The 15,738-nt window shown below is 32.9% G+C and overlaps 1 protein-coding gene across 25 annotated transcripts; it reads left to right on the top strand.

Moving 5' to 3' along the window:
* The first annotated feature begins 819 nt into the window (after positions 1 to 819).
* On the top strand, positions 820 to 14,979 carry LOC112017094 (COP9 signalosome complex subunit 3-like). Of its 25 annotated transcripts, none has more exons than XM_065770241.1 (13): positions 821 to 1,090; positions 1,198 to 1,669; positions 2,194 to 2,279; positions 2,429 to 2,553; positions 3,188 to 3,343; positions 4,085 to 4,203; positions 4,391 to 4,504; positions 8,462 to 10,134; positions 10,862 to 10,957; positions 11,045 to 11,137; positions 11,298 to 11,363; positions 12,467 to 12,556; positions 14,457 to 14,979. In XM_065770241.1, the coding sequence occupies exons 8-13, from the start codon at positions 10,126 to 10,128 to the stop codon at positions 14,508 to 14,510; spliced, it is 408 nt and encodes a 135-aa protein (XP_065626313.1). In that variant the 5' UTR covers positions 821 to 1,090; positions 1,198 to 1,669; positions 2,194 to 2,279; positions 2,429 to 2,553; positions 3,188 to 3,343; positions 4,085 to 4,203; positions 4,391 to 4,504; positions 8,462 to 10,125; the 3' UTR covers positions 14,511 to 14,979. The 25 variants fall into 25 exon arrangements, 23 of the variants coding, with proteins under 23 accessions (XP_065626321.1, XP_065626322.1, XP_065626319.1 ...); XM_065770242.1 differs by having other exon boundaries at positions 2,429 to 2,570; XM_065770239.1 differs by lacking the exon at positions 3,188 to 3,343 and having other exon boundaries at positions 822 to 1,090; positions 1,198 to 1,390; positions 1,530 to 1,669.
* The last annotated feature ends 759 nt before the right edge of the window (positions 14,980 to 15,738 follow it).

Genomic DNA, 15,738 nt, shown 5'->3' with positions numbered 1-15,738 from the left:
ATAGAGATTCTAATCTATATAATCCCTAGTTCTAAACACATGTCATAGTTTCATCAGCAAACAGCTGCTAAAGTTGTTAATGTAAGACTAATCAATCATTATACATTCCATCAATTAATGTTGTTCTAGAAAACAGTAGCAAATGTTGTACACTACATAGTATAACATATCATGAGAGAGAGAGAGAGAGAGAGAGAGAGAGATCAAACCAGTCAAAGATTTTGTATAGTAATCATTAAAGGTTAGTATGTCTTTACCCAAATCAAAAAAATGATATTTTAAGAAAAGGCAAAGGAAAGAAAAGAAAAGAAAGAGTAAAGAAAAAGTAACTGGGGAATTTGGATGGCATGGCAAGGAAAAAAGAAAAAGGAGACTGTGACAGTGAGCCAAGTAGATTGATGGGCCCATCTTCAAGCCATCAACTGTTGAATGATAAAGTGTGCTTTTTTCTTTGGGGACGAAAATATAGAACATAATAAATTCTATCATATTAACTTGGTCCACTAACATTGGGCTAAAGTTCAATGTGGTCCCTTAACTATCAATTGAGTGAATTTTATCATCTAAATATATATAAAAAATTATGTTAATTTAGGTCATTAACTTTCAAAATCAAGTCAATTTCAATTTCATTTGAATTTTAACATAATCTAATCTAATCTAATACTATATATAATAGCAAAAGCTTTTAATAAGGTGCTGACACGTTAGCAAAAAAGGTTATCTAAAAAACTGACACGTGTAGATTTATTCTTAAAAAATTCGTACGATGTATCATTTGCTTGATAACGCTACAACGTTTAAAAGCCTCTCATTATAAATATAAAAAAAAACCGCATAAATTTATTTAAAAAAAAGCCTTGCTTGCTGTATGGATAAAAAGGAAGAGAGCAGAGTGGTAAAAGTACAGACGAAGGGTTTGAGAAAGATACAATCACAAAGAGAGACAACTCGCACGGCGCCATGAGAGAAATACGATGTACACGAAGATAGAAATAGAGAGAGGCGATGAGGCCTGAGACACGGAGAAAGAAACAAAGAAAGAGGCAGAATCAGACGACCGGAAAAAATCTATGGCCCATCAACACTGGTAAATTTTTTTAGATTTGGGTATGAAATGTTCCTTTCAATTGAGTTTTTCCTGTTGGCTAGGCTTAGGTTTGATTTTTTTTTTTTTTTTTTTTTTTGTTGTTTCAGGCTTTTAAAACACAGAATGATTGAGAGGGATACAGAGATAGTGTTCGTCAATGTCGCTGCCACCAGCGTCAGTCCGGCTTCCTACCATCGCCAGTTCCGATAGACTTTTCTTCTATGGCAAGGCCACTGACGGTGGTAGGAACTGGCGCCGACACATTCTTTTCCCTTTTAATTGAGTTTTTTTGTTGGATAGGTTTAGATTTTATTCGTTTTTGTTTTGGGTTTTAGGGTTTTCTATCAAAATGTTTGTAGATATTTGCTTTTGTTTTGTTTTGTTTTTTTTTTTCCCCGCTTTGCAGTTTGCCCCATGTTCTGTTTCTTCTCTGCAACAGAGTGCAAACTTGCCCACTTAGATTTCTGCCGCCAAGCCAGTTTAGAGTCACAAGAGAACGATCTTTACATCGTTTGAAGATTCTTTTAATAACCGTTTGGAATCAGCCGATATAGAAGGAGAGAGGACGATAGAGAGACGGTAAGTCTGAATAACCAATTCGGTCATCACCGTTAGGGCCTCCACCCATAAGTTCTGTTTATAATTTTACAAATTGGGGTTTTTTGTGGAAAATCATTTGGGCATTATTTACTATTCGGGTATTTTGGTTTGATCGGTTATGATTTAGGTTTTTCGGTTAGGAGTAGTTTTGTTTAATATATGTAAATAGACGGGTTAGATTTGGTTTTGATTAAGAAATTTTGGTTGGAAAAAAAGTTTTTTACCAAGAACTCTCGGTACCAGACCATTCTTTCTTGGTAATTTTCAACTAATCTCTTACCCTATTGTCTTCAATTAGGTTTGCTGTCAATTTAGGGATTTGAAATCAGGGAAACAACCTAGAATATCAAATTCTAAATGAATTGTTAGGAATTTTTAGTTCCTGGGTTTTGTATCAAATTCTAACTGAATTGTTATTATGAATTTTCAGTTTCTGGGTTTTGTTCCTTTGCTTTCATGAATTTCAGTTTCATATTTTTTTTTGTTTTGTGACTTGCTATCAGGGTCATTAAAGAAGAAGAAGGGTTTTTATATAAGAAGAGAAAGGCAGTGGAGCATACACAGGTCAAAAAGGGAGAAGGTTTTAATGGTGATTGGCTTTTTAAATTGGCTTTTCGATTGGTATAGCGTGGGTTGATTTTTTGTTTTCTACAGATTAATTTTTTCCCCTCCATTTTTTCAATTCCCTTAAACTATTCAAAGATTGCCCCTTAATTCTGATTTTGGTTTTGGTTTTAGTTGAGTGGAACCATGAAGGCAACTGGATATAGAAGATGTCCATGAGACCAAATGTAAGAGAGAGTTTGAGACACAAGCAGCATGGCAAGCGTTGGAGATTTGTTGCCCATCCGAAGAGATTCACTGTAAGTCATTATTTTAGGTATAGTCTAAAATTTTAGTCCACTCTCTGTTTGGTTTCCCATAAGCACAAAAGTTCAAAAAAAGAAAAGTTAAAGTTTCTTTTCATTTTTTCTTTTCCAACGTACCAATGCTGGAATGAATATGGTTGCTTGGAGTTCAAAGTATTTGTTTTGATTTTTAATTTTTTTGGGTATAGCTGAATTTGATTTTGATTTTGCCTTTTATTTTATTTTTTGGGTGGAAATTGTAATTGGACTAATGTTGATGCGTTTGCATACATAATTGCAAATGATAACAAACATTATGGCATGACATGGGTTGTTTATTGCACCAGTTCATTGTTGTAAAAGAAAAAACTATTTCACTGATCAATATATAGAGTAAGAGTCTGTAATGCAATGAGAGAGAAATTTGATGGCCCTGCCACTACCTTCTCGGTCTTCTGCCACTGTCATACTTTCAAAACCATTACCGGTTATTTTGTTCTATCTATTTATTTTAAGTTAGGTGACAAATATGATATAGGAATTAATTTTTTTGGAGTTGCTTCTGTTTTTCATATTTGTGTCAAAATTAGTTTATTTTTTTGGGTGAAAGGACTTTTCAATATGTAACATTTGGCTTGATCTGCAACAGAAAACTCCTTTTAGCCTATTTTTCCCCGAAACCAAACACCCAAAAACCTTGAACCAAAGAGAGCCATAATAGGAACAACTGGTCATGAGCCACAACCACAACCACAACCACAACCCATCCAAGCATCTACAATGTCAACAATAACAAGAATACAAGGTATGATAATAAATGATTTTGTTCTTTTGATTAAATCTATAGAGCCCAAAAGTTTAATGTTTTCACCTTACATTACACTTTGTATTAATGAGCATCCCACTTAATCCTAGATTTACCAGTTGAATGATGTCACTTCTCATTAGATGGGGAGTTCATATGCTTATAGGTGGGCTTGGTGAGAAGCCAAGAAGGTGAGCAGCTAGGTGGATTAAAATTGTTTCTTTTTGAAACATTGTTCAATGCTGCAGACAGTGAGGAATGCATACTTAAATGCTGCTATAGTCAAAAGATTTAAAAAAAGAAAAAAAAAAAAAAGAAGAAAAAGAACCCATAATTCTTCTTTAGTTGAATTGTTTTTAATTAGCCTTCTCTTATTATGATTTCCTGGGTATGTCATGTTTCTAAATTTTTAAAGCCATATCAAATGTTGTGTACACAGAATTGATGTTTGAAGTGTAGTTATTGGAAATGGTTGCTGATCTTTTAGTTCTTTTAATAGTGATGATCTATGTGTTTGGTTTGACTGAACAGGAATGGCCAAAGAAAAAAAAAACCCACTTAAAGAACTGCCACGTGTAGAGTTTAATTGTGAAAAGTCATACCATACGACACAATCACGCGTCCAAAAAAACAATGCAATTAGTAATTCTTAAAGAAACGGTTTAAAACACATTGCTTAACCCATCACTTTACTTAGTGTTTATAACAAAAACTAACTGCCTGTTTAAAACACTTTTTCAGTTCCTATTTTACAAAAACAGCAAGTGATAGAGACCATAAGGCAGAGAGACATTTGAGGACTGCCATTACCGCCATTCTGGCCTTCTGCGATCGTCCGGTCTCTCGCTGACTTGCTATCAGTAAGTTTTGATTTTGTAAAACATTTTTTACTTTTTGAGAAAGAAATTGGCGTTAAGTATTATTTTAGGCCTTAGATTTTTTTTGCTATACATATTTGGCTGAGATTAAGGTATTTTGAATATTTTGGTTTGATTGTTTTTGCTTAAACCTTATGACTGACAAACCTTTCACTCTTTACATATAAAGAAACTGAAACATTTAGAATCAACATTAAGGGAAAGTCGATTACTGTAAGTCACACACAAAGAAAAGAGATGGACAGCGAGAAAGAGGAAGCATAGTATTCCCACCCATTGGCAGGTAAAGCTTTTAAATAAAATAACAAATTCGGCTTTAAAGTCTAGAATTTGGGTTAGAATCCATTTGAACTAAAGTCTTTTGGTTAGAATCAAATAGTTGCTTTAAGAGATTTATTTTATTTTGGGTATTTGTGTTAGATTTAATTTTGTTTAGGCTATTTGTTTTTATAAACATCAATTGACCCAAATTTAAACTTCATTTTTAAGATAATGTGGTGTTGAAGAACTCGCGTGACTAACATGTTTTATTCTTTGCAAATTCTCATCACAGTTTAAAAAAAAAAAAATCATGTGGGATGCATGTTTTGTTCATTAAGAATGATACTATAGTCCCATGGTTTTTCCTATCATTGCTAGGGCCTGACAAGGATATTTTAATTAGTTCATGCATGTGATTTGTATAGTGTATGTTAGGTACAAAAAGGAATAGCTCATGAGATTAATGTTCGTTTACCTACTTTTTTTTACTTCTTTTATCTTTATGTTTATTGCCTAAATAGTTTCCTTCTTTTGTTGCTGCCAAGCCCACATGAAGAAACCATGTTTGAATGAGACATCTATAACTGATGAATTTTTACCTTGCCAATCCTATTTTGAATGTACCTATTATATGATTTATATTATTATCAAAAATATGAGTGGGGTGAGGGGTTAAATTGTGTTGTTGCTTCTTTGCTGATTGCTTACTATAAGTTTATACCACATGCATGTTTGAGTCTAGAAAAATTCTTATCCTTTGTTCTATGTTTTAGGACTATGCATGATTTGTTGTTCTGTTTGAATTTTTTATTAGAGGGGAGAGACAAATTTTTTATTAGTTGTGTACACAATGCAAGTTAATTTAATTTCTTTGTTGGATGGGCCATAGATTTTTTCCGATCGTCTGATTCTGCCTCTTTCTTTGTTTCTTTCTCCGTGTCTCAGGCCTCATCGCCTCTCTCTATTTCTATCTCCGTGTACACCGTATTTCTCTCATGGCGCCGTACGAACTGTCTCTCTTTGTGATTGTATCTTTCTCAAGCCCTTCGTCTGTACTTTTACCGCTCTGCTCTCTTCCTTTTTATCCATATAGCAAGCAAGGTTTTTTTTTTAATAAATTTATGCGGTTAGTTTTTATATTTATAATGAGAGGCTTTTAAACGTTGTAGCGTTACCAAGCAAATGATATACTGTGCGAATTTTTTAAGATTAAATCTACACGTGGCAGCATTTTAAGGGGCTTTTTTTGCTTACGTGTCATCACCTTATTAAAAGCTTCTGCTATTATATATAGTATTAGATTAGATATTGATTTTCACTAAACCCTCACTCACTTTTTGATCTTGTTTTCCTTTGTTCTTTTATGGTTTTTTATGTTTTGAATGAGACAAACATAAAATGAGAGCAAAATTACGTATTTAGCCCAATTTTTAACAGAAATATGTTACATAATTCTAGCTAAACTAACTTTAGGTGGGTAAAGTGCCAAATTTTAAACCATGGGTAAGCAACTCAAATTTTGACCAAATCACATGTGGGTAACTTGTAATTAGCCCAAAAATAATTTTTGAGTACTCCTTTTTTAGTGTTCATTCAACAAATAAAGAATCAACAAAACGCACTCAAAAGGGGAAGCAAATACTGTCGCTCACATTTTATCAAGACATGCATGCACAATTTGTAGAGGATGAAGTGGCGTGGATAGAACTTATTAGAAGACATTCTTGAATGTATGATGTATCTCACATGCTGTTCAAATTAATTTGATGTAACTCTGCTGTCAATAATTTTATTAGAAAGTTAACACATTATATATATCTTTTTAAGAAATTAAATTCTAAGTTTTACAGCCTCCTATCATAATATGTTATATCATCATATCATATTATTTTTAATTCACTGTTAGCCACGTCAACCTTTTTCATTCATCACTTAACGGCAGAGACTATTTTGACATAATACCAAAACATTTAGGACTAAACTGACACATTTAAAACGTTAAAGATCAAATTAATACATAGCGTAAAAAAAAGTTAAGGACCAAACTTGTAGTTTACTCTTTTATTTTGTTACCACTCTTCAAACACACTCTCTTAGACCAAGAGTTTGATCAAATTGTTTACACAACGGAAGTTTCAATTCTTTTGATTGCTGAAGTTTCATGGATAAATTATCTGAGCCAATTAAAGAGTGAGAGTGAAATCTTACCATAAATTTCTACTCTTTATCACAATGGATAATTAAGCAAACTGAGCATCTCTATCCAAAAAAAAAAAAAAAAGCCAAACTGAGCATATTCTACAAACCAGCAAATACTATGCAAGGGAAAGTAGCTAGAAAAATACCGAGACAACATTTCATCAAATCAAATTGCAATACTCCGAAGATCTTGATGTGAATTGTATATTCCACAAGCAAACTTTATTCAAAAAGATTTGATGGCAAGCGTGGTTTCACAACCACATCAAGTGGTGTGGATTTGATGTTTGTTAATCCAAAGGTGGCAGTCATATCAACCGGTGCATTTGATGGGGTTGAGATTTCAAATGCATGTATGAGACTAGCCAGAGTCAAGTGCAGCATTTGAAGGCCAAAAGATATCCCAGGGCAAGCTCTTCTACCACTNGCAAATTTTTTTTTTTTTTGGCAAAATAACTTTCTATGATTATTGATTCCTAATTCTCTATTATTGTCCCATAGGGTCATTAGTTATGGTGCTACCCGAGTGGTTGTCCCTAGAATCTTCCCAATAGGCTGTTTACCAATATATCTTGCAGTATTCTAGACCAACTCTGCTACTTATGACAAATTTTATTGCCTGAAGGGATTGATTAATTTCTCAATAAATCAATTTGAAGTCTAATGTCTCAATGTATTTTGTAAATAACATACTCTTACAAGCAAGACAAACAAATGGACGTACTACGTTACCCTATGAATTTTAATGTATTTCATTATATTGTTAAGTTTTTTGTTTTTTATTTTATTTTATTTTATTTAAGAAGAGTAAACTAAATGTATTGTTAAGTTATTGTATGTCACCTTATTTGTACATATTACTATGAATTTTTCTGAAAAATTACATTGTAAATAAAGCTAGATTGTTTCTTCAATTAGAAGTAAAAATAAATTGATTTGCTGGGAAATTCCATTGTAAATAAAGCTAGATTGTTTCTTCAAGATTGCTGGCTTTTGTAAGTTGGGTCCATCATATTAACAAATTTGATTTTTTTTTTTTTTTTTTCCATTAATACTTCTTTTGCTGCTATGGTTTACCTCCACTTTTGGATGATTCTGAATCACATTATGTGACTTAGATTGGTTTGAAAATGTTGCTGATAAAAGGGGTTGTTATGTTACTAGGGATAAAGTCTAAAATTTCATTGATACTATTCCCCCTCCCCCCTGTTATTGAGCCCATTTTTTAAGGTTTACTACTAGAATAAGCATTAAGTTATGTTTTTATATTAAGGTATATTTTTATACTTTTTTGGTATCATTTTGTTGTTCAGCATTGGCGTATTTTTTGTTAAGATAGAAGTGGGATTAAAATATATTGGGTACGAAATTTGTGTGGACTTTCTTAGTGACTTCTCCTCCACTATAGAGTTATGTACATTTTTTTGTATGTACCCATGGTCTGTCTGATTGGGTGCTTTTTATTCTGGTTTTTCATGGGTTTGAAAAGGTGGTTTGTTCTGGTAATAGACACATTGTTAATTGGCTTATAGTATGCATCTTAGAGTTTGATAGGCTTCGTATTTTGGATGATGTATGTCACATTGTTGGGCTCTTATGCTCTAATGAAAATTTGGAATTTTTTTTGGGGGAATACTAAAAAAAAAAAAAAGTATCTGCAATATTTCATTATGCAGAACTGATGCTTGAGGTGGTAGATAATTTGCAGTTGGTTCATTGTGATAACTTTTTTTTTCTCCCTCCCATCTTTCTCTTATCAATTTTTTTTCCCCTTCCTCAGGTCAAAGCTGATTGATTGTGTTATGTGGAATCTACAACTGTATAGGAACCTTGCTCATCTATAGTTTTAGAGTTAAGATGAGGATAGGTTCCATATGCTTTTCCATCTTGCAAGTTCCTAGATGTAGAATCCCCACATTAGCTACTTTTGGAGGGAAAGCTTCCACAGTTTAAGTAGGACTGACAAAAACAGTTCTAGCTTTAGTGTAAATAAGACAGAGATTAGTCAATTCTACAATTCTGAATACTATGAATCATAAGATTCACTTCCTATAGATTATTGAAATAAAACAAAATATATATATGACTACACAATAGGTAAATATAAGAGAAAAATTGATTACCTTCAAAAGAATAATCTACGGTATGATTGTTTTTATTGAATATCCTAATGTTTTGGATTTGAGTACTTATAGATGATTTACTTTTATTTATTTATTTTATGAATAGATGATTATATAATAATGGGTTGTTAACAGATTTTCTCTATATCATTGCAGCTTTTTAGGGATTGTGAGGTTTTTCCTTTTTTTTTTTTTTTTTTTTTTTTTTTTTTGCAATTGAAATTTAGGGCCAAGATTAAGATTTGTTGTTGTTTTTATGGGTTATGACTTATGAATTGGTTAGGTTTTAGAATTTGAGATTCCCATCTACTATTGATTATGCATTATTATTTGACTAATATTTTTCTGACTTTCTGTTTCATAAACCTGAAGCCATTTTTCTCTTTTAAACTTTTGGTTGTAAAATTTTCTCTAATCTCATTGTTTAATTCATTGTGGTTCCCTTTTAAGGGTTATATATTGGTTTGGTTTTGGAATTTGAGATTCCAATGTACTATTAATTATGCATTATTATTTGACTAATATTTTTCTGACTTTCTGTTTAATAAACCTGAAGCCATTTTTCTCTTTTAAACTTTTTGGTTCTAAAATTTTCTCTAATCTCATGGTTTAATTCATTGTGGTTCCTAGGAATGGTAGATTTGGTATTTGCAATTGTCTTGCAAGTTTTAGTTAGGTGTGATTCATTGAGGTTTCTAGGAATATCAGATTTGCTATTTGAAATTTTCATGTAAGTTTTAATTGCTTAAAGTCAGATTCTTTTTTTTTTTTTTTTTTTTTTTTTTTTTTTTTTTTTTTTTGTCTCTCATAATAGGGACGTACACACATGAAGTGATTTGAAGTAACTACTTTTTAAAATTTTTAGGGGATATAAGACACTATATGCTTAAATATACTATGTTATTTAAGTGTGAATATATGTAGTAAAAGTATGATAACTAAGTTTATGTTGGATGTAAAGTTCATTAATCTGTAAAATGATCCCGCGCATTGCGCGGGTTAAACACTAGTATAAATAAGTAACAGTACACCCACCCATTCCCCAAAATCAATATCTGAAAGAAAGAAAGAAAAAGGAAAAAAAAAAAAACAGAGAGATCGGAAGGGAGAGATAGAGAGATCGGAAGGGACAGAGGACAGAGGGAGGGTGGGCGTCGACGTCGGAGCTCGCCGATCGGCCAGATCTAACTCCGGCGAGGGACAGAGGGCAGCGGCAGCGACAGAGGGAGGGTGGGTTGAGAAGAGCTTGAGATGTGGTTTCAACTTTCAACTTTCAGAGACTCTAAACTTGCTTTATTGATTTAGGGTTATCACAAAATCAATGGTATTGGTAAGTCTACCTGGGAAAATCTGTGAATTTTTTTTTTTTTTTCACTGCTGGCGTGTCAGACGCGTCGGATCCACGTCGGCGCCGTGTCGGAGAAACGAAAAAAAAAAGAAAAAGGGACACCGCCGGACACTTGAATCTGGCGCATCGTACACGCGTCGGTGTCCGACACGTGTCGGACACGGACACGACGCCAAAAATGGCGTGTCCGTGCAACCTAAATAAAATAGATAAAGAAGTGCTTTGAGTTGCTGTATGGTGTATTGTAAAGTGGGTTGTTAAAATAGATAAAAAAATGTTTTGAGTTGCTAAAACTAGATTTTATAGATGTTTTACTCTGAATGCTCTTATAATTGCTTAGTTCACGCTCTGCCGTAGCCTGTGTTAGGATCAAAAAAGTATATGCTGTTTCCAAACCAATAAAAACCTTGTCTTAAAAATAACACATCAGATTACTAAACCTAGACCAACACTAGTTAAAAGATGAAATTACGCCTGAAATTTTTGAAATCCCGCCACTTTCAGTTCTTTTTTGTGTTTCCACTTATATATAAGCTTTCAATATTGAAGTTTTAAATTTGTCTCCTAAATTTTAAACAGAATTAGAATACCCCCTTTTTCTTGACATATTTATATATGATATATGAGTATTTTATGATGGGTATCTGGCTTGAGTGCATTAATATGTAGGACGTTTGCTTACAGTTTTTCACATTTGTTATGTTTACAGGGGGATGATATGCATAGGACAACAGCATTTTCGCAAAGCCCTAGAGCTCCTACACAATGTGTGTTATCTATATACAGCTCACTACTTAAGTTAATGGTTGTTAATTGACATCTTGACCCTTTTTTTTTTTTTTTTTTTTTTAAAGCACATGACCACCCTAATTGCTTATAGCTTATCTTTCAGGTTGTTACTGCTCGTCCAATGTCAACTCTAAATTTCATAGCTGTCGAAGCTTACAAAAAATACTTATTGGTTTCTCTTATTCACCATGGGCAAGTATGCTTTTTTTTTTTTTAACCTTTTACTGATGGGGCCGAAGTGAAGGCTATTAAAGAAATAGAGGCAAATAATTCACAGCTAGGGTACAATTTTTGGGCGACTAATTCCTGTCACTCTTTGAGACTAATCAAATTACTTCTTCCATTTTTGGTGGCAGTTTTCTTCTAGTCTTCCTAAGTACACTTCTTCAGCTGCTTGGAGAAATCTAAAGAGCTTCTGTCAGGTATTTTTTTCAAATTAATTTAGGCAGTGCTCTTAATTCTGGGAATCGTCATGTTAATATTGTGTTTAGATCTATGTTATTTGTTGGACTAATGATTTATAAGCGTGCTACTAAGTTTTAAGTCATGGTTAGTGAGCTGAGTCACTGTATAAATGTTATGGAAAGACAAATGTCTTATATGCATTGTTGCATGCCAAATCTAACAGTGTTTGCTTGTTAACTACCACTTTGATAATTTGTCTTAATGAGAGGTTAGGATTGATTAATAAATAGATTTTCCTTTCAAATCTTGGATTCATTTTGTACTATACCTTATATGATGGGTATGCTACAGTATCTGCTTCCCAATGCATACCTCTTCTTACCAAGCAGAGATCATGTACTAAAATCTTTTGATATTTTGGGCTACATAGTTATCTTGTTTGAATAGGTGGCCAGCATTATGGCTAGAATATAATGATTGACTAAAATTCCATAATCATCATACTAGAAGCTAGATGGCAGTCATCTGGCCGTATGTATATGTGTGTGTGTGTGAAGAATAAGTGTCTTCGGGTTTTTCAAATTCAGATTTTAATGTGTCAACAAACATCAATTAATAGCTATTTGTGTGGACTAGGCTATTTGCAGAAAAATGCTACTATTCAGTGTTCACACTTCACACTTATAGTAATATTTGTTTCTATATGCGATGCTATATTTGGAGTTAGGTAGTTTTCTTTTAACTTGTCTTATGCGCCCACCTTTGTGATTCCTATATCACGTGAATGCAACATGAATGTGACTCTTATGTTACATTTATGGCCCTTGACATAACAACAATTCTGGCATCTAATGCCAGATTACTACTTTTATTTATTTACTTTGCTAAATCTATATTTTCTCGGCTAGGCATACCAACACTTGTGCACCTGCTCTCATTCTTGGCCTTTTTTTTGTGCAACAAATCACAAATAGAATATCCAACATTCATGTTCTTATCCGTTAGTGGTCATATGTTCTTTCTTATGTGCATATTTGAACCATTGTTCATGGTATTCAAAAATTGGAGCTTTGAGAACATTGTGCAATATGTTTATTTGTACATTATCTTCTTTGAGCAGCCCTACATTGAATTGGCAAATGGTTATAGCACTGGGGAAATTGCAGAATTAGAGGCGAACATCCAGACAAACAAGGAGAATTTTGAAAGAGTGAGCTTTCTACCATACATAATTCATTCTGTACTTTGTTTTGGTTAGTAGAACTTAAAAGCCCGAGATCTTTGCTTAAGTCATGTAGGATGCCACATTATACTTTGGATTTTTATGCCAGAAGCCTTGTAGCTTAATTTAATTTGTTGATATTTTTTTATGTTTCCAAAATATCTAGGGTTTAAATCCCCCTTCTCCTTGTGGTTGTGAGAGCACTAGCATTGGGGGGTGTAAACACCCCTCCCAGTTGCTATTTTACAACTTAATTCCTTAAAAACAAATTCCATCCTAGTTGCTAAACCCAAATTTTTTTCCCACCCAGCTACAGTGACCTCACTGTTCACAAGTTGTATAAAAAAATATTATTATTTTATTAACTCATTTTTCTCTCTCCTCCGACTCTCCGTCTTAGTTCTCTATCTCTGTCTCTTCTCTCTATGTTTCTCTCTTCTCTATTTCCCACTCTTCTCTCTCTATTTCTCTATTCTTTTTCCCTTTCTCGGTCTCTCCCTCTCCGAATCAGTGAATGCTAGGTTCAGTGGTGGCCTTTTGGTGGTGGAGTGAATCGGTGGCCGGTGTCAATGTGGCAGATTGGCTTTTGGGCTTCAGATCGTCATGGTAGATCACTGTGGGTGGGATTTAGGTGGGTTCAGATCGCTGTGGGTGGGTGAATCAATGCCACCACTGCTGTTCTCATCTCTTTCAACTGAAAATTAGTCGTTTTTGGTCTTGGGTCGTGAATTCTTATGGGTATGTAAATTTGCTGGCTTGGGTCGTTTGTGGTTGTTTAGTGGTTTCTGTTCTCATCTCTTGGGTCGCCTCTGTGGTTGTTTATGGTTTGGTGGGTATGTAAATTTTGTTGAAATTTTTGGGTTTGCAGTGGGTTTGTGATTGCTTGCTTTGGTGGGTTGAAATTCTTGGGCTGAGTTGTGGTAGGAGGTTGCTAGCTTTGGTGAGTTGGTGGTGGTGGTGGTTGGCCGTGTGTTTGATGGAGAGAGGAAAAGGGAGAAGTGTGATGTTTATATTATAATATTATTTAATTGTGTAATTTATGTTATTTAATTGAGTTGTATATAAAAATTGAAACTAGATGTTGGGTGAGTTGTAAAATGAGATAGTAAAATAGATAAAGTAGGTTTTTACGATGTAAAATAGAATTTTTTTGGCATCCCGGATGCTAATACTCTAATTATATAATTTTCAAAAAAAAAAAATGTTATTCGGTGAAGCTCTTACCTGAATACTTGGGGTATCTAAAGGCGGCTTTATTTATTTCGTTTTTCTTTTTATGACCAAAATCTTGGATTGGTGGAGCAGGATGTCTCATTCATGTATAAGCAAAATATGCAGAGATTGGCTTAGACAAGCCTGATCCTCTCCCTTGAAGATAGCCAATGAAGTACAACTGAATAATCCTAAGGTGCCACAAATGCATGTCCTCCTACGAATGGTAGTTTCAAAGAAATAGTTTCGTATTATATTATTGCACTTCGTTTATATTGAAATAAAGTACAATTATAACTATTTACCAAAAGTACAGTTATAATTCTCAAGATGTGTTCAGGATTGAATCCCCCTCTCCCCCACTTAGATGAATTAAACATAAATTCACCCGATGCGCATTAATACTTTTAAGTTGTAACCACATGAGAGATAGGGAGTAGAGCCCATATTTTACCACTATTTGCTACTTTTCCATTTCTTGCAATAACTTTTTTAGTGATATCAGAATTTGAATATTAAAGCATTGTTCATGGTAATTAAACATATTAAAGCATTGTTCATGGTGATTAAACATAGTATTGGTCATTGTTTTTCTCTCCTTTGGTGTAAAAATTTCAGTTTTCTACCTTTGGTATTTATTATTCTACAAACACTCTTATACGTGTTTATGTTATAGGATAATGTCACTGTCAAAGAAGCTAACTACTATGGAGGAACAGATCTCATGTGATCCTCAGTGCCTAGCAAAGGTTAGCCTATCACTTCGTTTTGTCTAGATGTTAGTTGAACTTGTTCATAAAATATTAATCACTTGGCACTAATCACTTCGATATTTATTATCTTGTTTTAACCTTATTAATTACTTTTGCAAGGTTATAAATTGTTAAAGTTTCTTGCTAAAATATTTTGTTTTATTTATCAATTTAATAGAGACCAAATTAGTGAATTGCTTGAACTTGTCATCTCTTGCATTTTATCAAAGCCAACAATGAAAAATGTGGTCAAAATCGGCATACAATCAAGGAGATGAGTGATATTCGGTTACTGAGTACTTATTTGAATTTTAATGTTCCCAACATGTTCTATAGTGTCAATGAAATGCCTAAATTCAACTATTTTTTATTTGAGTTTGGAAACAACAAAAATCGTGGAAAGCCCCTGTTTGACAATGAAATGTTAAACATCTTTGCTAGGATTAGGCATGAATTATTGCATATATAATTATATAATGTAATTATATAATTATATAACTACATTATATATAATTATAATTATATAATTATGTAATTATAATATTATAATTATATAATTATATTATATATAATTACATTATATAATTGTAATTATATATAATTATATATAATGTAATTATATATAATTATATAATTATAATGTAATTATATAATTATAATGTAATTATATAATTATAATGTAATTATAATTATATAATTATTTATAATGTAATTATTTAATTATAATTACATTATAATTATAATTTTACCCCTATTTTGATGTTTCCAACATGTTCCATAACATCAATGAGATGCCTAAATTCAACTATTTTCCATTTGTGTTTGGAAACAACAAAAATCGTGAAAAGCCCCCGTTTGACAATGAAGTGTTAAACATTTTTGGTAGGATTAGGCAGGAATTACCATGCTGAGTTGATCAATTCTTGTTTTCTTTTTGGGGGGAAAAGATACATTCGTTAAGAGTGAGTTTCTTTTTTGATTACCATTCCACTTCTTCGCTTAATGATTAGATCCATCATGCAATTTCATTGAAAGTGGAAGAGATGAACATACTACTGTTAAACAAGCCATACTTCAGTGCAACAATACCAGAAGAAAAACACTACTGCTTTCCACCTAACTTTTTTTTGGTCATTCAACGTCTTTTTTTTGGTCATTCAACTTTGAAGCACTTGCATTTGGAGCTAGCAGTTTTCAAGGCACCTT

Source organism: Quercus suber, unplaced genomic scaffold (genome assembly GCF_002906115.3).
Source record: "Quercus suber isolate HL8 unplaced genomic scaffold, Cork oak 2.0 scaffold_3A:, whole genome shotgun sequence".
Taxonomy (NCBI): Eukaryota; Viridiplantae; Streptophyta; class Magnoliopsida; order Fagales; family Fagaceae; genus Quercus; species Quercus suber.
This window is presented reverse-complemented; position numbering and strand designations above follow the sequence as displayed.